Source organism: Gobius niger, assembly GCF_951799975.1.
Source record: "Gobius niger genome assembly, chromosome: 19".
Classification (NCBI taxonomy): domain Eukaryota; kingdom Metazoa; phylum Chordata; class Actinopteri; order Gobiiformes; family Gobiidae; genus Gobius; species Gobius niger.
The window spans coordinates 5,957,450-5,981,104 of record NC_136870.1 but is presented as its reverse complement, the minus strand read 5'-3'; the positions used below and the strand labels follow the sequence as shown (position 1 = coordinate 5,981,104).

The following is a 23,655-nucleotide window of genomic DNA, read 5'->3' as shown; positions in this document are numbered from 1 at the left end:
TCCCTTTGAAAATTCTAATTTACCTAAAAAAGTAAAAGTTAATTCTGGTTTCATGTCAGACACTGAGGAAAACATTTATGTATGTATGTGTATTTTTATAAAGTACATGCAAACATGTGGTTCCCTCTGTATAATATGTGTGTGCTCTTTTCTGTTGCAGTAGTTCATTAGATTTGCTGAAACCTCCAGCGTCACCAGAGGGGTGGGTGGACTGGTTCATGTCCCGTGTCCAGCAGGAGCCATGGGCCCTGGGGGGCGTGCTGGTGATTGCCATGTTCATCTTAGGAACTCTCTCCCTGGTTGTCTTCGCATTGGTGCACGGATGCTGCTGTGACGCGCCCAACCTGACTCCGAGCAGGCCGAAGAGGTCCGACAATGAGGTCATATAGCCGTCATATAGCCTCGCAGTGGACTTTTGAAAGATGACAGACTTTTTATTTTTATTTGTATAGACAAAGGTAATTTTTATTGCTAATTCTTCAGAGAAATGTACATTCTCTCACACCCCTAGTGCAACTTGGGGAGGGGAGATATGCAGAGATTATTGGAGGTTTTAGTGTGTTTTAAACAGCCAGTGTTCTGGGTCCTCTTTTACAAAAACACAACATAACAATATGGTATCGAATAGGTTTTGGTTCAGGTACTCAACTATACCTGAAACATCTGGTATCGTGGAATGGGAACAATCCTAATCACAATACTACTTCACTGACAAGCGACACCCCTTGGAAATACTAACGTACCCTCAGTCAATTTGCTGTCAAAAGCAACATTTGAACATTCTGGTTAATTTACATCAGGTCTTATTTAAGGCAATTGTCCAATATTTCTGATAGTAAAGAGTTAAATTCATTTAAACGTGTTACTGACCCCCACTACAGGCTACACTCTCAGGCCTGCGCTAACCCTGGCCACCCCCTAGACCAGTGGGTGTCAACTGGTAGGTCGGGACCCAAAAGTGGGTCGCGGGACCATTTTTAAAAATATATATAATTTTTTTTATAGAAACATTTATTATCAATGCCTAAATGAACTGAACACTACAAACACATACTGCATTGTGTTATTAAGTACACAAAAAAAATATCAAACTGCAAACTATGTGTGTTGCGTGTTTTTGCTTTTTTCGTTTCGCTAGCGTAAAATCAACTTCTATATTTTGCTGAAGTAAACATTGAAAACCATTTGTGTTTGGGACTGTGGATAACGCTGAGCTAAATCCAGCAGATTTATTACACTGGTTGCCTGTTCATTGATATGCATAGTCCCATTCAAATAAATTCATATAATCATCATGTGTTCCACCTCCCTGCTGTCCGGCTTAATGAAGTTTCATACAAAGTGAGAAAAATAAAAAATAAAATGATTAGAGCCATGCGCAACTTGGCTTTAAAGCTGAAGAAGATCCGGTGTAAACAATCATTATGAAACAATTGTATTTACACCAGTCTATAAATGGATTTTTTTGTGTTGCTTATTCATCACATTTTTGTTGTGTTTTTGTTGCTCTTACATCATGTTTGTGTTGCATTTTCATCCTTGTTTACATCTCACTTTCGCCACTATTTTTGATTCTTTTTAGATTCGGGCAAAGCCGAACGGGAGGAGATGTGCTCGGTTAAGGTGGGGGTTAAGAGGTTAATGGAAGTGTAAGAGCAGCTTTTAAACCAAAGTCTTTATCACAAACTGACAACTGAACACAGGGTATGTTTCTCTTGTGTGAGATCTCATGTGTCAAATTAAATCTGTTTTTTCATGGGCTGAGCAGCTGAATGGGGGGCCATCTCAGTAGTGATAGTGGGACCTGGAGGGACACAATATACATTTCATGCAAAATTAAGGGTTTTTAATGCCTTTAATGCCATCTATGCATTTCTAAAAATAAATAAGAAAAAAAAGAAAGTCAGAGTCAGATTTGGATATTCAACAAATTGTGTATACCAGACAAAATAATACTGAATATGTCATCAAAACCGGCAGTTGAATGTGCTTTGAACCTACTTTTTTTTAAAATTATTATTATTATTAATTTATGGCATAAAAGATAAAAAAAAAAAAAATGAAACAAATGTAGGCTAATGCTTTTCAGTCACATTAAAGATCTCAATTTTGGCTTCAGTCAGCTTCAGTGCACAACACTTCCCGTCAGCCATTGGCGCTTAAGCTCGTGACGTGTGTTTCCTGCGACGCAACGTTTACGCGACATCACGGCAGCTGCTGCAGCGATGGCGAGCGGTAAAAAGAGTGCGCTTCTGTCCTCTTTGGCAGCCTATGGAGACGATTCAGAGCCCGATTCAGACCCAGAATCAGACGAATCAGGTGAGGAATCTGTCGCAGTGTTTGTTATCGTGTGTGGAAGAGACATCAGACATTTACAGCTGTGTGAAAACCGCTCTCACTCTGGAACTGTGTGTTAGCTAACTAGCAATAAGCTAATCATTGTAACAGAACATTTAAGGGCAGTTTATCAAAAGGACTTTTCCAGTGCGGTTGCTTGGAACAGTTCTGTGAAATATTGAATGAATATTTAAGTGTACACGTATACTCTGAACAAGCAATGTGACGCGACTTTATCCGTGGAGCTTATTAAACACTAACGTTAGCTATTAGCGTCATGGACACATTTCATGTTACAAATGACAAATAATAAAGGTCATTTGTTGTTACAAAATGTGAAAGGAAACCCATAGCTTTATAGATTAATATTTTTATATTTTGAGTCACTTTAAAAGGCACACCACGTAACATTTTGGACTTTACCTTTGCCATCAATACAAAACATCCTCCGAATGAGCTGCTGTGGTCAAGCTTTGACTTCCTGGCTGATGCCTTGAGATGTTGCTCCAATATTTCGTATTCTTTCTTCAGTCATTTTCTGAGCGACTCAGAAAATGATGTTTTTGCAGTGGGTAACCAAAGAATGGATTTAGATGAGGACCTAACCTGTTTAAATCTCAAATTTTAGATTTAGTCAACAACTTTAGTCAACATCTCTTCTCCATTGGGACGAGCTGGAGATGTACACACTCCCAGAAAAGTTACAGTCATGTCTTAGGAGAGCTGAGCCACTTACAGCAAAAGCCCATTTTTGTTTGTGTTGTTGTGATATGGTATTTTTCAGTGATGAAAATATCTGTCATAAAATAAATGCTTGTACTTCAATTTCATTGGGTAAAAATTAGTGCACTGTGGCTTTAAGTAATACAAAACTTAAGGAGAATTATTTAATAAACTGACTTGGGTCCATGAAACTTTCACATGGTTCCACAAAATTTATTACAACAGCAAAATCATTCTGTTCCTTTCTATTTTGTAGAACTGAGGGCCATATTTCTAATGCCTTTTACCTCTGTATAAGCTTCTTTCATCAGTTGCATTACATCTCTGCATTCTGTATTCAGGTGCATTTTGGGCGTTATACCTGTATTTTCTGCAGGCCTAAAGGGGGATAGAGATTTTTGCCATGTTACAGTGTTGTTCTCTCATCAAAAACACACCACATCGCACATGTTTGAGTAATTAACTATTACTATTATTCTTTACAGCAAGGTGGCAGCTCCTAAAAAGCTCCTATTAGGGCAAAATCGTGTCTCGCTGGTTCCTGTGCTGGTGTTTTCTGACCCTTGATGAGGGATGAACCAGGTGGCAGACGATCTTTAGGCTGGTATTGTTGACCTAATGTGTCCCTCTGTCCTTCACAGAGAGCAGGGTAGGGGGTCTGGTCTACGGCTACGGAGATGATGACCTCAACAAGAGCGCAGAAGGAGCAGACAAGGTCTCTGTGGATGAAGACAGCGGAGAAAGCATCTCGGTTAGTATTTCAGATGGAGCTTGTGTGTGTAGTGGTTTCAGGAAGTGTTCATGCACCTCTGTTTATCCCCAATGTTATTATTTTGAAGTCTGATACTGGCTTTTTCAAGCTCTACTCTTTTGTATAATGGGCATTGAATGGAATCCAGCAGACCGTAACTTTTGTGAGCAATGGAATGGATCCGCTTTTTAGCTATTAACAGTTTTAAGATGTGTCTTTCTTTTTTCTAATCGGTTATTGAAGAGTCATGCAGCCACATAATGAAATGAAAATAATTTAACAAAGTCTGAGAACTTTCTGAACCCCCTGTGCACCGTGGCCTTGACTTATCTGTTTCTCCTACAAATATATGCTGCTCCACACTTTTTGGCTGGGCCCTTTTTTATGACAGTGGTTGCATTCATAAAAATGTATGGAAAAAGTCTGCTGTGTATACATAGTGTGGGATTGTGAAAGAAACAAAAGGTCAGCTGTAAAATTGCTCAAAACTGCTGTGTCACTATTGTGGTTGGAATACTTTACTTTGATTGTAGTTTGCAGTTTTCCGTAACTATCTAACCCAGATTACAGATTTATCAAATATCGTTGACTGGACTGGGTTGATTTTTGTTGAGGATGTTTCATCTTTTCTCTCTTGTAGTCAAATGCAAGGCTGAGTTTAGCTTCACACTGTCTATTTTATTGTTTAGTGTATTTTGTATATGCATATGTTTGCGACCTTAGTGTTGGTTTATGTGTTTGCGAAATGAGATTGGTGGTTTGGCCAGTTCACCCATGTTGCTAACTTAAATGACATGCTTGAGAATATTGTTTTGCTTATGTAAATTGTGGTTTGATTTGTAATTTGGGTTAGAAAAACGAGATTCAGCTCATAATCTGACCTAAAAAATTGACAATCACAATTGTCATTCAAGTGCAATTCATTTGTCATACCTGCTTTCCTGCTGCATATGACCCGGACTCCGGTAACTGAGAGTGAGCCTCTCGGTGTCCCCTCCACTCGGAATCGTCCCGTTTCCTTCTGCTGTTAACTTTGTGCAATTTTGTGTTTTCTTAGGAGATGGAAGAATCTGACGAGGGGAGGGACGCAAATGATGTGGAGGTATTTGTTGCACATAGGTGGCGAATTGCACTCCCTCAGAAAAGCCGTAGTTTTACTAACCCGGGAGAGGGGAGGCGTGGGCACCAGATGGCGCTGTGGGTTCACTTGTGATGCTTGTCGTCGATGCCACATTCAGAGGTTGTGGGTAGAGTGTGTTTGTCAGCTTTCCCTAACCCTTTCCTCATGTGAGAGCTGGTTTTTCCTTGTGTGTGCTTTACTACTTTACTAACTACTAACTGAAATTGTGTGTGCCATAATTTACTGCTGCCGAGCTCTCTCATTTCTACCAACCAAACAATGTGTTGTGTACGTCCTGTCCTGCATAATATACTTTAAAGCAATATACACATATTTTGCAACACAGCTTCAAGTAAAATGTGCAGATTTGTGTCAATTTAGTCATTTAGTTTAGCCTTGTTTTGTTCCCAATTTTTGTGGTTTGTAAGTCTTGTACATCAAGTCACATTTATAGAAGCATTTCATTCATTTTGTTTTTTAATGTTGGACATGGGTGTACAATACACCGTCTAAGTCCCGTAGAAAAGTCAAGTGTTTTTTTATCGCACTTGTGTAAATAGGAGGTAGCTGTTACTAAGATATTAGCCTATTTATCATGTAGTAAGTGATAAGAGGCCGGGAGCGAAGCACACGGACTTCATTTTCCTGTTGAAAACCACGTGTGCTCCTTTGAAATGTTTCCCTTTGCTCTCTTTTTTTGGCCCAAATACCAGAGTATGATTGAATCCAGTATCCAACGCATTTCAGATATTATTTATGTGAACATTTTATAGTAGCTACATTTGCAAATCATATTTTGTGTTTTTTTTTTTTTTCAGTCAAATGAGCATTTTGGGTAGTTTTTTTTTGGGCAGGTCATTTTAATACCTCAAGATTTGCAGTATTCTCTAATTGACCTCGGCAGTCCCACACAACTTGCATTCTCGTTCATTTTGCCCATAGACATAAACAAAAAAAAATATACAAAAATAACGGAAGTGTTTTTAGTCAAGACTATAAAACACAAACACAAATTATTTGAATATTTATCATCAAACGTATTTGGTATTTTAATGGTCGGTAGCTGCCACATGGCTGATGAGCTTCCAGTGTACATATCACAGAACAAAATTGGCAAGTATTTGGTATTTTGCTGTATTCACGTGTTTTCAGTGAAGCTGTTTACTACTTTCACTGCGAAAACTCTCCGACCTGTATTTCCTGGAATGTGTTGCATAATGGGGAGAATATGAAACCGAGCACCACTTTTTAAAAGTCCTTTAGATCCTCTCCAGAGCTGTTTGACACTCAAATGACGTTGATCACGCCGCCATCGATTTGGTAGCATGCCGTTCATGGGTAAAACGAAGGCTCACATGTTGTTTTTAGCATGTTCAATTCCTCCTACAGCCAGCGGAGGGAAACCAACATGAAATGTGACGGCTGAGGGACCTACTGCAGTTTTAAAAGTCTAAATTATGCGCGAGATGTCAAACATTAAAGCCACAATATGAATATCCAAAATGGTGGTAAGGGGCATTATCCCTTAATTGGATAAACTGACTATGTAGCAACACTGAAGTCATTGACAGAGACTCTCCTCTTCTCCAGCTGTTGGTATGAAAGTATGCGCTGAGATGCCATGTGAAAACAGAACCAGCTGTTGGGTCTGAGGCAATGCTAGGCAACATCTCCGTAATGAATTTTGTGGGACTGGGTGAAGCAAATTGGTCGGACGGGCTCACAGGCATCTGACATTTGGAATAAAATTAATGTTGCAATGTTCATTCTGTGGCTGGCTTAAGTGGTTACAAGTTAATTTGCAATAGTGGAGTGTTTCAGAAAATACTGTTTATTTCCATGTACTGAATTTGATTAAACCCTGCAAACCAATCTTACTAAATGATTTCAGAAGCTGAGCTAAGGTCATGCCTGGTTTAGTACCATATGGCCTGTAAGCTGTCCTGTGTAGCATTAATGTCAAACACTTCTAGCGTAAGATATCATTTCAAATCTGGGTGGCAATTTTGAAACTACCACTGTTTTCAAATAGAAATTTAGCCATTATTGAAAGCACTGTTTGCTGGACAAATGCATCTAGTGCTGACACGGTGACACCTCATCATTACGGACACCTCTTCATTAGCCATGAAAGCGAATCAGAGATAACATGACTGCTGTGTTTTCCTAGACGATGTTGCCATGTACACAGCATCTCCAAACTCGAGACTAGTACCTTCTTTCGACTGGCACTTCTGCCCAGCCCAGTGCCAGCTCTACCCATGTACTCAAAGGCGCCTTTACACCCAACACGCTTGTGTTCCACAGTTACACTAACAGCAGCTAAAGTTACGCTAACAGCAGCTAAAGTTTGCTAGCAGCAGCTAAAGTTATGCTAGCAGCAGCTAAAGTTACGCTAACAGCAGCTAAAGTTATGCTAGCAGCAGCTAAAGTTATGCTAGCAGCAGCTAAAGTTACGCTAACAGCAGCTAAAGTTATGCTAGCAGCAGCTAAAGGTACGCTAACAGCAGCTAAATGCTAATATCAGCAAAACCCCCTTTTAGAACAGCGGTATGATGTTATGAAATATTAAAATGCATGTCAATACTGTGGGCTCTCTCTCTCGTTTGCCAATCAGAGGCCAACAGTCTGTTCAGCGTGATTTGGCCACAGCCAGAGGTCGGTGCCAAAACGTATACCGAGTCGGGCTGATTTGGCCCTGAACTTGGCAGTCGAAAGGCTCGCCCAACTGGGCTGATCAGGCTGTGGACTGTGTAGTGTCTGCCAGTGGAAAATCCCTAAAGTGTTTCCACTGGCCAGACCAGGGTCAGCCGGGTCATCCAGGTACAAGTTTTGGGAATGAGCTCAACCCTGGGCCAAAGCGGGCTGAACTGAATGGACTGCTCATGGGCCAGAGGGGAGAGAGGACAGTCCTGACTAAAGCGGGCATGCCCTACCAGATTTATTCACAATATCATACGGCTTCAGCATACCGTCTGCACCTAGCTTACCTTCATAGTCTTTTTAAAGCTTTTTTCCTCTAGTTTTTGCCTATACTTTCATAATCTTTATCAAAAGGCTGTATTGTATGTCGCTCTTTTGTTGCGTCCTTGGGAGCACCTCTCACAACTGCCACGTTCCATTTGTAAAGGATAGTAGTAGTAGTCGAGTAAAAGAGCGGTAAATAGTATAACTTCCCGCTGAGAGATGAAAGTAGTTTTCAGTGGAGCCCGGTGCCAGAGGACACGATGTGCGTTGTATGCGTCCGATACACTCCTTGTCCTCTGCTGTGGGTCTTTCTCCAAGCTCCAAACATACAATGGAAGCATTCAGAAATAAATTGCTCTCCTTTATTGCTGTGCTTTGATGCTGACCTTCCCATTTTTAGTTAAAACACCCGCTTGGTCCTTCCCTCCGTCCAGGTCAGTTCTTTGATGGGGCCGTGCCGTTGCTAAGCGCCCGTGAACAACAACTCCCCCCTCACCCTGAGCCACCTCCTATATATGCCCACAATCTTGGCACAGCAGCTGAACATTTATTACCGAAGACTCCTCGCGCTTCCCAGAATCTTGTCGCAGTCTATTGTTGAATGTCTGTGTGATTTATATAGGAATGACGTACTGATGGAGAGCCTGCCCTTTGTCTCCAGATGGGCATTTTTTCAGCGGAATGTTCTCTGTGCTGACCATAGAAAAAGGATTTAAAGTAGAATTAAATATGCTCTGTCTCTCTCTCTCCTCTCCCCCCATCCCGTCTTTGTCTTTACAGGTTACGGAAGCAGAAACCAAGGATCCCAATGAACTAGTTGGTACGTAAATGAGGGATCTAACGCCGCAATATATCATTTACATACAGCATATAGGAAGTTACAGATATGCAAAAGTTCAGTTTCCTCTTTTTTGCCTGATTTTCTTTTTTCCATTTCCCCCCACTTTATTTTCACACATTTCATGACATTGGGGATGAATCCGATATTGTAAATTTGCAGATCTTCCATACATTCACGTTATTTTTTCTGGTTCTAGATGATAAATATTGTAGTATAGGCATCAGAAAAAAGTATTGTTTTTGAAAACCAAGTATAAGTACCCAGCCCTAATGATTAGCTTTGTTTATGAGCACATTTCACAACTTTCAGGGAACAGAGTGGAGCCTCGCAGTCGCAATAATGCTAAAACCTAGCCTGTCTGTTCATGTTTGTTAAAAATGGTTTGTGATTAGGTGCACAGTATTTTTATCCCTCATTTCTGAAGGAAAACTAATAGATTTCTCTCTCCCACTTGGAAAACATAATGGGTCCTTTTGAACCTTTTAACCCCAAACTATTAGGAGTGCCATTGATTTGTTAGCTTTTACTCTTTCAAACAAATATAATTCTCCCTGTTGCTAGTAGAGGGCGCACAAAGCCTGAAGTGAGATGCTTGTAAACACAGTCCTCACTAAAGTATCTTCATATTTTGTTAATTACAGCATAAAACCTAAAATACCAATGAAATACCTTTGTGACTTGATGTTCTTTTGAAGATGTCATGAATTTCTTGCTCAATCGTAGTAGATTTTTGTTTTATTACATGACTATGACTAAGAGGGAACCAGCAGCAGCTTGAGAAGGCTGACCAGTCCAGGTGTGAGGCATTGCTCACCGGATGAACCGGGGCGAGGGAGTGGTCACCATGAACGTGGAACACAGACTCCTTTGTTCAATCACGATATGATGCTTTAACAGCCTCCTGAAGTGACAATGTTCTTGTTTAGATGATAACAGTCTTGAAATACAGGAAGTGAGTATTCCATGGTATTCCATGTTACCATTAAACACTTTTGAAGTCTTATCTGCATAAAGTGGGAGTGTTTTATGAGTCAGTCATAGTAACTAGCTGTTGTGCAAGTCGTCAAATCATGAAAGGGAAAATGCATTTCGTTTTTTGGAACAGAGCTACCGTCGATATCTTAAGTAATATAAGTAATGAGTAATGAGATTAAAGTCCATATTGGGAGAATTGGTCTTTATTTTTTATTTCCTTCCTTTGTAAAGAAATCGAGCTAATAATGGCTAACATGGCTTAATACAATACATATGTTTTTTGCAATTTTTGGGAGAATTTTCTTGTATATAAATATTTATATAAGTTTCACACAATTTATGACATCTTTGAAAAGAACCTTTTCGCTCAAACTTACCAACATTTTCTCCAAATACTTCTACTAGAGTAAATATTTGGGCCACTACTATTTACTTTTGCAAAGCCTTCTCCAGCCAAGCCCAAACATTCTCAATGGGGTTCAAGTCTGGACACTTTTACACAATATGAGGCCAATGAATGCTGGCATTGTCATCTTGGAATAGGCCCGACGTGCCATCAGGGAAGAAGAAATCCACTGATGGAATAACCTGGTCATTCAGGATGTTCAGCTCTTTCTCTGAGCTCATAGTGTTGCTGAACATAGACCTGAACAACTGCAGCGAACTCAGATCAGGACAATTAGTCAAATCCAAGTGGCCACTTCTTTTTTTGGGGGGTCAGGATGTGTGTCCTAAGCACACATGGCTAAAAGTAAAGTATTATTTATCCAACAATCCGACACAGAATTGATACTTAAGCACTAATTACATACATTAGTACGGTTTATAGTTTATCCTCAGACATGCCCCAACACGGTTGTTGTTGTTTTTTTTGTGTGGAACTTTGGGACAACTTCTAATTCTCCTTCCCAGTCTGCGTGACATTCCTCTAGCAACAGCCTGGCGCTCTGTGTTGTGCGTCCGTAAATGTCAAAGCGTATGTGGCTGAAAATGCTCTTTTTGTCCCCCCCGTCTGAACGGATGTGCTTTGTGCCTCTGACCGCCGAGACCCCTGAGGCACAGCGCCACTTTCCTAGACTGCGTTTTTGGAGATGGAAACGCAGTCCATGGCGGCAGAATGTAATCTTTGTCATAGTCTTTCGCTCCCGCCTCATTCACGAGTCTTACATTCACTCACTTGCCATTTTCCCACTTCCGACTGTTTATCTTGGAGTTTGAATTGAGATATTATATGGATCTAGGTAAGATTAGCGCCGTACCACAACACCAAGTCACTATCACTGTCGGCCTGTTGAGTAAATACCAGCGCTGCAGCGAAGGCCTGACTCATCTCCCGACTTGTCTCGTCTCGTTTTTATAGTCCGTGTTTTGAAACGCAGGCAGCTCCTGTAACAAAACTCTTTTACACGTGTCGAGTTTAAGTTGAAAGTGTGTGCTCGCCCGCCCTTGTGTATAGGTTCCCTCCTTAAAGCCAACGCCCTGCTCCTCTTCTGCTCTTTAAGAGGAAATCAGCTGTGCATGGTATGGGGTCAGACTCCGCCCACTGTCCCAGGGGGCAGAGGGGACTGTGCAGTGTGGGGTAGAGAAAACAGGTTCCTTCAACAACAACAAAAAGTCTTTAAATGACCATACATTTTGTCTATATCAGACAGTTGCTTTTTGGTGTTAAAGGCTCTGTACCCAATTTTGTCCTGAAATAAATAGGACCTAGTAAAGTTTACATAGTTGTGCTCCAAACTTCCTAACTTTCATATCACTTTGTTATCATCCCAATGGGCTCTGTGCATAGAATGTAGCATAGCAACATGATGCTAACTTCTTTGTTTATATATGTAGATGTCTTAGCCTTGAAGCTAAAGGCTTACATTAATGTTACGCTAATTAATGTTGAAATAGTGATAAAATCGAAACTTTTTTTCCAACTCCCAGCTTGATGTTTGTTTACATTTTCTTGTGTCGTTTTGAATTTTTATTTTATCTTTCTATTTCATTCAAAAAGTTGAGTTGTTACCCTACATGGGCAAACAGGAAGAGAGACTCTTCTCTGCTAATAGCTTACACTCGTCTACAACAGGCCAATTGTTTTGTAGTGTCAGTGCAACTGAGCAGTTTGTAACAAAATTAACAAACTAAATCTGGAATGCAACTAATGTCTACAGGGGAGTGACTGTTTTCATTGGTCTCTGGCTCCAGCTCCATATTTCCTTTTACTGAATAGTTGAACAAAATGAAAACTAATTGTTTCATGTTTTTAAAGTGCAAATCAATGCATTTTGTAAACATTGGTGGGTAAATATTACTTAAGCCATCTTTTAAGCTCGTATTGGACGCAACACCTTGTAAAAAAGTTGGGTTTCCTCAAAACAACACATATTTCTGCTTTATTAGAAGTCATAGCTCCACAAGTGTCTGAAGAAGGGCAGACTGCTGTACTTTGCTTGCCCGAACACAGTCGTCTCTCTCTCTGCCTGTCCTAACTTTTAACACTAAATGCTCTTGTTAGCCTAAGCTCGCTTACTCATTCGGCGCGGCTTGACAGCTTAATAATGGATTTTTCTGCCAGATCAAATGTACTGCGCTCAAGCCCGCACTTGTCCGTCCTGCGCGGCGGATGAGAGATTAACGACTTGCATGGATGATGTGCGGAGGACTCGCAGCTTTCGGAAAGATATCTCATTGCACTGAATTGCGATTTTCACGAGCTTTTGCAGTTGTCTGTTGTCAAGGCAAGATTCAGTTCAACGTTTGAGAGAGGATTTGCTGATTGCGGCCTTTCAAATCCTGTTTTTGATTGCAATTAATCTCTTAGTCCTCCCTGATTGACAAGCCTGAAACACTCGACGTCTCTTTAGGCGTGTTTTGCGAGAGCCGGTTACAAAATGCCTGGCCTGCAGTCAGGGAAAAGCGGCGCAGAAAGTGAAAACACAGGGTGGGGACCGCAGGGAGGGGTGAGGAGCCTCCCTGCTCCTACAAGCCCTGACAGCAGACACTCCCTGCCCGCCAAGTGCACTGTGAAAACCCCCAGCTTTATACGACACTCGTAAAACAAAAAGACTGCAGTGTACCATGCAAGAAACAAAGCTTTATATTTAAACTACAGGCTTCAGAAGGTTTTTAAAGCTACTTCCAGGTCTATGCTGGTAAAACATACTGCAGCAGCAAATGCTTTATGTGAAGAATATCTCTGATGTTTTACTTTTGAACATCTCCATTGGTTTATCATGATGGAATGAGCCAATGCCAGAAATACCAGCGACCGACACAACCCCAAGCTCTGTTGTTTTCATTCAGACTTTTTGCAAATACTTCAAATACTACGTAGAAGGGTGCAAGGTTTATTGATATCAAATTGCAATCAAGGTTTTGACGACTGCAATAACCAAACCTCAAGAGTCGGCGGTTTTTCTTTTGACAGGTGTCACCAAGGCTCAGCTGTAACAGATAGAAGTTTGTCGGACTTTCCATAAAGCAGATTCTGAAGTGTTTCGATAGGCGCTTTGATTCCATCCCGGATTTTTTTAACCTCTTGACCCCCCATGTGAATCGTTTTTCTCCAGTTTGGCATTACCTGAAAAGCTTCTTGAAAATAGCGGCACAAACGAGAAGAGAAGCGCTTTACAGCCAGGAACCAGTCACCATTCACACTCTCATTCATACACCAGTGTACGCAGACACTGGAGGCACGGTCGGTGAAGTGTCTTGCCCAAGGACACGACGACTGTGTGCACCTTCAGTTGGCGGGATTCAAACCCTCGACCTTCCAACCACTGACGCCCCAAAAGCAACAAAAAATTTGTGAAAACGCAACAAAAAAAGATCATGAGAAAAGTGACAACAACAGCACAAGGAAAAAGATCAGTTTAAGTCACTTTTGTAGGTCTTAGCTTTCAATTGAGGCTTTACTCTTGCCTCTAGGCTATAAGTTCCAGTCGAGAAGCGTTGAGCCGAAATGGAGAGAATGTGCTTGGTTAAGGCAGGGTTTAAGAGGTTAAGTCACATGGCTGTCCCTCAGAGGTATTCTGAATATCGGAGAAACTCCTCCAGAAGAGGGCGCTGTCCATATAAAACCAAATGTTTTTGGAATTCAATTATATTTTGTATTGTTCTAATGTGGGGCAATTTCAGCAACAATATGTTGTTTGACTAAAAGTAACATGACTTCCCTCACTCATCATTTTAGTAGTTTATAAATGTATCAAATATAAAAATTACATATGGAATTATTGTTTATTTCACTCCGCGTACTTGTTAAAGACCGTTTTAGTAAAAATGTGGTCTTTTTCCTCTGCCATCAGCCCTGTTCTCCGAGAAGGTGAGGAACATGGCTCCCGACGAGATCCGCATCCCGCCCGAGCCCTCCGGACGCTGCTCCAGCCACCTGCAGGTACGCGCTGTTCAAACAACTCCATAGTGTCGTCAACCGTGGCCCGATGACGGCTGTGGTAAAAACGCAGCTTACACACACACGTGTATTGTATCACTCTCTGGAGCTCAGGCCAGAACACTCTGAGGTAAATGGACGGCCTCCTGCTTGCCTACACTTGTGTAAAATACATCTGCTGTGGTGCTGCTCTGACTTTAGTTCATCACAGACGTAATACACACTGTACGTCAGGGGTAGGCAAGTGTTCTTGGCGGAGGGACGATTTTCTTTATTGTAAATAGACCGAGGGCCGAAGCCGCTGATTATTAGCCCAAAGTAAAGCACAACACTGGAATAATTACAATCTTAAATGAGATAAATTATTTGAAATTGCTTGAATTAAAGTTCTTCTATTTCTTCTGATGAATTTCAGTCGGTTTGAACTAATCCAAGATACAAATTCTATAGCGCCAATGGAACAAGAATAAAACCCACTTGAAATCAGACAAATAATTGTTTTTCACTTGAAATGACCCAAAATTATCTGAATTAAGAGAATAACAACTACTAGAGGTTATATCTCATCTAAAACCAGAACAAATACTGAAACCTTAGATTTAATCTCTTAATTCAATTAGATTTATGTAATTTACTCCTTAAAACGTTTATTCTTTTTCCAGTGCACTTCTTTCAAATGTCAGTGTGTACATAATATATGACCTAACTGGGTGTATTGACAGTATTTCTACCTTTTTTTCTCCCAATTATCTCTAATAATGTTAAAAGTACTCTTGATGTGTGTAATAATGTTTCTCAAAATCATCTTGAGGGCCAGAGGTGCTTTGCTGGTGCTTCGTTCTTGTCGGCAAATGTAAAAACCCGCCCACTTCCAGCAAATCTGCGTCACGATTGGTCGACTCACCAGTGGCACAAACTCAAACGAATCAGCTCTAGCTGCGAAAGATGGATTTTTGTGAGTTTGCAAACCTTCCAATCTCGCAACAAGACTTGTGTAATAAAGCTGGGGGAATCTGTAACAATGTGGGCAGATGCGCTGCTGTTTTAACTTTAACTTGTTAAGTTTAGGCTAAATGCTTGTGATTTCCTATGTAAGTATGTAACTGAAGTAACCTGTTCTTCACTCAGTCGTGCCCTTGAATGTCACTTAAATTGTCATTGAAATAGTTTGGGCTGACATTGTACACCTTTTGGGTCAAAGGTTTGTGTTGAAATTGCTTTTGGTGATCAAAATTCCCCCTCATTTCTCAATGTTTGCAAATACATAACCCTGATTTTGTAGATTCTGGTGACTGAATTGGTTGGACGCGCCCCTGTAATTAAAGGAGATGCTTCTGTCTCTCTGCTCTTCCCTCTCTGCCCTCTCCTGCTCCAGAGGCAGGTCGGGACACAGTGCTGAGTTGGTGAACAGCTCAGTGTACCCAGCGGGGCGCCACTCCCTGACATGAAATGAATCAGCCCTGAATCACGAGAACAGCCTGATATCCATGCCCTCCGGTCACATACCGGCACCTTTCATAAACGTTGCATTTGTGTTCTGCCAACCAATTTTAAAGGGTCTTATTTTGACACTTATGAGGATGTTTTGCCTCGGCGTCATTTGATGATCTTCGCAGGTACTGACGTAGGAAAAACGTAAGTACCTGACGTCCTGACAGGAGAGGTAGCCCCGGCTTTGAGTGGCGCAAGTCGCAGAAAATACAGTGGTTACTTTTATACACAACAGCCCAAATCTGTGACACGCAATTGTTGAGTTTTTAAAAATGTTGCTGATGTTTGTAAGTCTGTAGCAGCATGTTTTTTCATCAGCGCTGTGTTGTTGCTCTTTATACTGCCACTCGACTGGTCCAAATCGTCCAATCCACCAGTGGATCTGAGCCCAAATGTAAAGCTTCCAGCTTGCAACTTTGCCTGCAAGCTGAATTATCATGAGAGAATCTTTCAATGCGGGTGTAACACTTTATAGATGCTACTTCATAACTCAGCAAAGATGGAATAACACGAGGTATTGCTACACACTTACAAACACACATTTCAAAACTAAATATTTGATGAATGTGGTAAGTGAGAGGGCGAGTGAGCGCTGCTGTGGGTTAGGTGTCTTAGCCAGTCAGTCAGGTGCTCTTCCAGGATCCGTACGCTAAAAAAGCTCGACCGACCAACCGACTTATGAGTAAAAATCCTTTATTTTCAAGGGACACCAACGCGTTTTGACCGCTTAGGTCTTCATCAGGGCAGACAGTGTAAGAACTAATCAAGCACAGGTGCTATTAATAGTCACACGTCACGTGAGAAGTCATGTGTTGCCTGAGATGAACAGATCAAAATTAAGATTAAAAAACACAGCTAGTCTGACGATACATTCCTAGCTTGTGATGTGAAATGCATTAGATACATCCATGAAGAAAACACCACCTATTGAATACATGGTAGTTTACATTGCATAGACGCATCCAACTACAACCAGAGAGCTCAAAACATAAAAGGCCAAGACAAATATGGAACATCTACAGTTGGTGATAGCGCTATTACCAAACATATCCTTGACATTGTACATCCTTTTATATTAAAGCACATCTCACAGGTACTATTTCGCACCATATTGAAGCAAGTATCAGGTATTATTAACCTTTATTAACCTATTAACCTTACATAAATCAAGGTATTGGGCAGCGGACAAAAAAAACAAAATCAAAAGATCCCCAGAGGTTGAATCGCTTATTTGCTACAGAAAGACTGAGAAGTCCATGTCCTCATTTAGTTCTGGGGGCGGGTAGCTCCCAATGTGTTTATCCAACAGGTTTCCCTTTGGGACAGTTTTTTGATACGGTCTCCTCCCCTGATGTTGTTAGGGATGACTTAATAAAGGAAAATAAATGATTTTTACTTATAAATCGGTTGTGCCTCGGACCTCCTTTTTTGTCTTCATTTAATGAATGTCATTTGTTGTTTTGATGCTAAATGTGCACTTGATCAAATCAGCAGCAAGTGTTGTTCATCTTCCCAACAATTTAGGCCGGAGAACTTACTCCCATATTGATATCAGCGCTAATGTTATTGGCACTGTCGTATTAACCTGGCTCTGGCAGCCGCTTGCAGCACAAGGTCTCACTGTTGTAGCCACTGTTGCCCTGGGGCAGGCTGGTAAATGCAAGGCTGGCTTTGACCCTGAAACTAATTAATATTCTTGCTCCAAGATTGAAAAATGAGGGGGAAAAAGTATAATTTTCTTGCCATGTTATTACAAAGCCTTTTAGAAGCTGATTTTGTGTTTGCAGCTTTTACTAGTATTATTAATGAGAGTAGTTTAAAAATAAACCTCAGCTTAAATCACTATTGATTTCTCAAAGTCCAACCAAACTCAAAACGATGAGCCGTCACTGCCACAGGAGGCTCTTGGAGGAGATTTAAAGTTTACAGCCCTAAACTACAGCATCCACTCTATAACACTTCAAATGATTAACTTTGTGTTGCATTTTCTCAGTAATATTAAATGAGGTCACATATTAGGCATTACCTAAAAGTGTCTTGTCAGCGACAGCCTTGCAACATTCCTTTGTCCCCGTTTATCACTGTCAGGGCTGTCTGAGCTGCTCACTGTGGTTTAGGTTGGAACCTGGTCGTGAAATACCTCCAGACAGTAGCAGAAATGTAAAGACAATACCCCCTTTTCACCGCCGGGCATAGTTTTGTTCTTCTAGTATCTACTTGCTATTTTTCTTGACAAATTCTGCGATCAAGCGTGCAGTAGAATCACGCAGGGAAAGCTTGGAAACATTTATTGTGATTTCGAGGCTACAGTGATGCATCTCTTATCATATCGACAAATCGGAACTCTCTGTACTAACTATTGATGTGTTTGATTTGTCACAGGAGAAGATCCACAAGCTGTACGAGAGGAAGCTCCATGGAGACTTCGACACAAACAACCACATTCAGAAAAAGAAGGAATTTCGAAACCCCAGGTATGTGCTCGGGCGCTCTCCTTCGGCCTTCTTTCACGGCTACTTCTTGTGCGTGTGCGCCCTCACATGTCCAGGTGTTTGCCTTTGTAGCAAGGCCTGGGGAGCTCAGAATTTGGAATGTTTCACCTTGATAATATCATCGATTTCAATTCAAAATCGTAGCCTAGTCGATGGGTGTGGTTTCCTCCTCTGATATAAAGAACCCTGTCCGCTCTGCTGCAGCAAAGGGCCCTGTCCTGATCATTGTTGAGCCAAAATACTCAACAGTCTCACACAGTTCACAAAGCTTAGTTCAGCTTGATCCACAAAAGCGTGTACTTGCCTCTAAAAGTGTGGATGATCCTGATCTGGCGCTGATCACATCCCCATGAAGAACTATTACTTTTATCTACATTTCAAGAGTCCGTTAGCATGCTCAATGTATCTTTCCTATAGCCATTAGCATTAGCCGTCACATATCGCAAATGATGAACTTTCAGCTGTTGTCAACCCATTGTCCACATTTAGGGGAGTTTGAAGCAAAGTTAGAAATCTTTAAAGAGTGTACAGGCCTTTTGAGATGTTACTTAAAGGGGCATTATGCAACTTTTTATGTGGTAAAAAAAAGTTGATATTTGTATGTATTTGTTTTCATAGTGACCTAGTGGCTGTATGGGTGGTCAGCATGGCGCCTTTACTTTCGATCACAGTGGTTTCTAAGACGCTCCAGGATCAATTGTTTGGAAGGTTTTCACTGCTGATGGACCCTGTACCCAGAAAACCTACAAAACAATTGATCCTAGAGCATTGTAGAAACCACTGTGATTGAAAGTAAAGGTGCCATGCTGACCACTCATGCAGCCGCTGGGTCACTACAAGGTCAAATACATACAAATATCAACTTTTTTCTTTTTTTTTTACATAAAAAGTTGCATAATGCACCTTTAAAGGCACACTGCGTAACATTTTGGACTATACTGTTGCCTCAGTACAAAACATGACCAGGTCAACACAGAACATGCTATTTTTGCAGTGGGTGATCAAAACATGGATTTGGATGGGAACCTAAACTATTTCAATCTCAAATTGTGCTGCTTTTAGTCAACATCACCATGGAGACGAGCTGGAGACGTACCCACTCCCGGTAAAGCTACAGTCAGGTCTTAGGAGAGCAAAGGCAAAAGCACACGTTTGTTTGTACATTTATGAGGTATTTTTCAATTATGAAATATCTGTCATCAAATAAATGCTTGTATTTTAATTTTATTTATTGGGTAAAATTCTAGGCAGTGTGGCTTTAAGATACAAATTGGCGTCTAAAGTGTCCTCTGAGCTAAATGCTAACTCAAATTCAGTTTTTGCTTTTTGTGGGGTCGGAATCACATCCAATGGCTACTTAACATTATCTGGTAGGATGTAACTGGTAAAGAAACCACAGAAATTATATAAATGCCATGAAAAGGACAAAGCGTACCTCGCCATAGTTCAATATTGTTCCTGGCTTTCCTTTTCATTTCGTATGGGGCGGAAACATTCAATTTGAACAGGTCCGGGATTCAACAGCTAACACATGTGCGCATTTGTCAGAACTGGCTCAGAGCTAAAGGCATGTCTATGATTCCTATGATTTAGATTGTTTTCTCCAATTGTTTTTAATTTGCGGTGCTCGAGGCTAATGCTCTCTGCTCCAGGATGAAAGACGACAGGATTGAGAAAGGAGCTGTACTGTAGCTTAATCAACCTGCTGATTATATTTGTCTTTTGTAGCATCTACGAGAAGCTCATTCAGTTCTGCAGCATTGACGAACTGGGCACCAACTACCCCAAGGACATGTTCGACCCACACGGCTGGTCAGAAGACTCCTATTATGAAGCGCTAGGTAAGGATTTCAGCCTTTGCACCGTTGTGCATTTTGACTCGACTCTAATGTCCTTTTTTTTTCTCTTTCTCCTTTTCAGCTAAAGCGCAGAAAGTGGAGATGGACAAACTAGAAAAAGCCAAAAAGGAACGAACCAAGGTGAGGCATGCAGTTTGTGCGCTGAAGTCAGAGTTTGTCAGAGTCGGACAAGTTTCTACGGGTAATACTTAACTTGGATTTGCCAGTAAAAAAAAAAAAAAGAAAAAAATCAGTTCATGTAAGGTCAGGTGCTTCACGGGGTCCAACTTGTAGAAACTGATGAACTCAGGGGCTCTACAGTAAAGCTTGACTTGATCAGAGAAGGTACAATACATTTTATATTTGAGCAGGAGTGTAAACAGACTTTCTGTGGGGCATTAGATCTCATCTTTTTACTTTTTGGGATGTATCTCCAGGCAAATATAATCAAGGTACAGAGCAAACAATTTAAATTACACAGCAGTAAAAAATCATGATAAAACATGTGTTATTGTTGATGTTTGCGATACGGTCACGTCTGATTAGCGTTGGTAAAGAGTGTAGCAGTGAATAGTACTGGATGAACATGTAGTTAATGTGCTGCACACAACATGGCTGAACATGTAAAGCACATAATGGGTGCGTTTATTTACATTGGAAAGTGGCGTGTTTTATGTCGACTTTGAAGGAGAAATGACTGAATGTTTTTTTTTTTATTAGTCGACAGAGACGTGACATGTTCCCTGAGACGACACATTCCTGCCCGGAGCTTTTGGGATGAATCCGCAGCTGACTCAGACTTGTGTTTTGCAGATCGAGTTTGTGACCGGGACTAAGAAAGGCACCAACGCCTCGAACACCTCCGCCCCCACGTCCACCAGCACCAGCTCCACCACTTCCACAGGTAACTCTTGTCTAAGCACTGAGATTTGTCCCATGTGTGCTCCATGCTAAAGGACAGGGGGGATAGAGGAGTGATCTCTCAATCCCGTCCCACTCCCACAAAAGCATTCCTGTCCCATTCCAATCCCAGTCTGATGTGCGAAAATAAGTCCTGTCCCGTCACGCTCCCGACAGAATCAATCCCAGTCCCGTCCCGCTCCTGTATGTTTTACAATGTAGTTTTGAGATGCAAGTTCAGGCTCAGAGGCCGATGACAACCACATGACTGAAATAATCAGGGCTAATATATAACACATTATTAGTCTAACCAGCAGCACTGTTAGAAGCAAGTCGTTCAGACAGTTTTATTTCACGGGGCAGTGGAACATGACACCTCCCTTTTAAGATCGCTGTCCCTTTAAGATCAGCAGCCGAGCCCTGTCCTCGTACCTCACACAGCTTTTGTCACACACGGAAATGAGCGGCTGTGAAGTGTTACTTTTTATTTTAGCGTTCGCCTCATGCCACCGTGTTCAGCACCAACACCTCTTCCTGCTCACACACGCAGCCGAGGGGGAGAGAGAGGTGTGTTTGGGCCACGCACCAGGACGACGAGGGGAGAGCGCGCTGCTGTGGCGCATGGACAGGAGGCAGGATGAAGTGAAGAAAGTTAGCGCTCATTTGTATTTGATCATTTCTCGACGTGTTTTTGTGGTCTCATGAGATACTCCCGCCCCCTCCAGTTTTTTTTTGTTCCTGTCCCGTCCCAATCATGGGATCAATAGTGAAATTCACTCCCATTGCGTCGGAATCCGGCCGGAATTCCATTACCCACGGGAATCCAGACAAAATGTCATCCTCTAAGACGGGACAGTCCCTGTTTTGGACAGAGAAATATGGGCTTCTATATTCAAGTTTTAATACAGTGATGTTTGGAAAACTCATGCATGTTAATGTCTATAATTCTATTCAGAAATAATATTTAGTTTAGTGCACATTCCATCTGTTAACCTATAATCTTTCTTTTTTTTCCAAACTGAAATCAAAGGGATTTGTTTAAACCCCTATTGAATGCTTACAATCAGTGCTTAATTTGTAAATTAGTATTTTCAGGAACGCTTTTGGTCTGATGTAATGGATTGGGGGAACAGGCCAAAACATTTGCCGGAACACTCTCATTAAACACCATTATATCAGATACATTTTTTGCCGGATCCTCCAAAATATTTCCCGGATCCTTTACCCTGAAAAAAAAACTGAATTGGGGGAATGCGCTCCCCCAAATGGGGGATCAAATTAAGCACTGCTTACAATGAAAGAGTTAAATGGCTTTTAATGGATTTGTTTATGATCCTGTCACGACCGTGTTATTTTGGTGATTGAGGGGACCATTGGCACAGAACGGCAGCCATTCTTCTACTACCTGATTGTGTTTATCTACTTCTATAGCCACTGCTTCCCTAGGGCTGACTGGAAAAGTGCCTGCCGTCCTGTGCCCAGGCTTTGACCCAATGACACAACGGGGGCACCTCTTCAGCACTGTTCAGTTACTAAAACTTCAAACTAGATTTCAGTACAAAGAAGTAACTCGATATAGTCGCCCAATGCAGAGAGATTAGTTTAGAGAATGTACTTTTAAACGTGATGCCGAGTTTCTTATTTCACCATGACATGTCATGGACTTGATCAATCTATAAATATTTAGAAAAGACCGGAAAGTACCCATACGTGCTAAAATACCCTTTTTTAAATGTTTCTCCTCTCCTCGCAGATGCACAGAAGAGGAAAAGCAAATGGGACTCGGCCATCCCCGTGACCCAGCCCGCCATCATCACCACCACGGCCACGCTGCCAGCCGTCGTCTCCGTGACGACCACCGCCAGTGGCACCAAAACCACCGTCATCTCCGCCGTGGGCACCATCCTCAAGAAGGCCAAGCAGTGAGCCCCGGGCTGCACATAGGAACAACCACGACACCAACATGTCGATTCTACCCATCTCGGTGAAAGACTTTGGGACGTTTTCTACAACTTTGGGAATTTACCCTCGAACTGAACGCATGCAGATCTCGAACCTGAGAAAACTCTGTGGACTCTTTTCAGTTTAATTATTTTTATTTTGTCATGTGGCTACCAAAAGGAAGAAGCACTGATGTTTGTCAATGTTTTTTTTAATATAAACAATCAGTCAGACTTAACATGTGAATACTTTCCATCTCTTAGGTAATTGGACAATGAGGTAAGATTTTATACTTGTACATTACTGTATGTATTACGCTAAAGGAGAATAAACATTTCAGATGTTGCTTTTTCACTTGGATTCCTGTCATCTCTGTTGCCTTTGGGAGGAATGCATCAGTTCTATTCAGCTTATTTGCTACTTGTTACAGAAGTAGCGTGGATACTTTGTTTGTGAGGGCCTTTCTTCAGCAGCTGCTTTGATTTTCCTTCAAAGAATACATGTGGCATCCAGGTGGAGCTGCTTATCTTCCAAGTTCCCAATGTGGCTTGGTGTGCCCACTGCAACTTCTTTTTCTGTCTTAATAACAGGTATAATAAGTATTTCTTTAAAGTACTGCTTGCTTCTTGGTGCTAAAGTCTGCTAAACTAGAACAATCATCTTGCCGGCCGCTGCTGGAGAAAGAAAGAAATTGAGCTTGCGAGCTTGAGCCTGGCCACATGCTTATTTAGAGTTGAACACTAAACAAAATAAAAAGTAAGACAAAATGTGTATGAATGTTATTCTGTAGATAGTAAAATGTTATTTGAACTTCACAGCTATTGGAAGGCTCTTAAGGAGAGTGGATATAGCTGTATAAAAGTGTGTTCAATTCTAGGCATTTGTACAGTGTATGAAA

The 23,655-nt window shown here is 41.3% G+C and overlaps 1 protein-coding gene across 2 annotated transcripts; it reads left to right on the top strand.

Annotated features, from left to right (window-relative positions):
- Positions 1-2,193: 2,193 nt before the first annotated feature.
- Positions 2,194-23,065, top strand: sap30bp (SAP30 binding protein). 2 transcript variants are annotated; one of them, XM_079578007.1, is made up of 10 exons: positions 2,194-2,319; positions 3,702-3,811; positions 4,869-4,913; positions 8,679-8,718; positions 14,010-14,098; positions 17,969-18,060; positions 19,807-19,919; positions 19,999-20,057; positions 20,730-20,820; positions 22,570-23,064. In XM_079578007.1, exons 1-10 carry the CDS (start codon positions 2,226-2,228, stop codon positions 22,740-22,742), a joined length of 906 nt encoding a protein of 301 aa, XP_079434133.1. In that variant the 5' UTR covers positions 2,194-2,225; the 3' UTR covers positions 22,743-23,064. The 2 variants fall into 2 exon arrangements, with proteins under 2 accessions (XP_079434133.1, XP_079434134.1); XM_079578008.1 differs by lacking the exon at positions 4,869-4,913 and having other exon boundaries at positions 22,570-23,065.
- The last annotated feature ends 590 nt before the right edge of the window (positions 23,066-23,655 follow it).

What these genes read in the sequence shown, in the direction of transcription:
- sap30bp (XM_079578007.1), top strand. Translation starts at nt 2,226, where the DNA reads ATGGCGAGCGGTAAAAAGAGTGCGCTTCTGTCCTCTTTGGCAGCCTAT. An exon ending in CCCAGAATCAGACGAATCAG is followed by an intron (nt 2,320 to 3,701) that starts GTGAGGAATCTG and finishes TGTCCTTCACAG; the next exon opens with AGAGCAGGGTAGGGGGTCTG. An exon ending in CTCCTATTATGAAGCGCTAG is followed by an intron (nt 19,920 to 19,998) that starts GTAAGGATTTCA and finishes TCTCCTTTTCAG; the next exon opens with CTAAAGCGCAGAAAGTGGAG.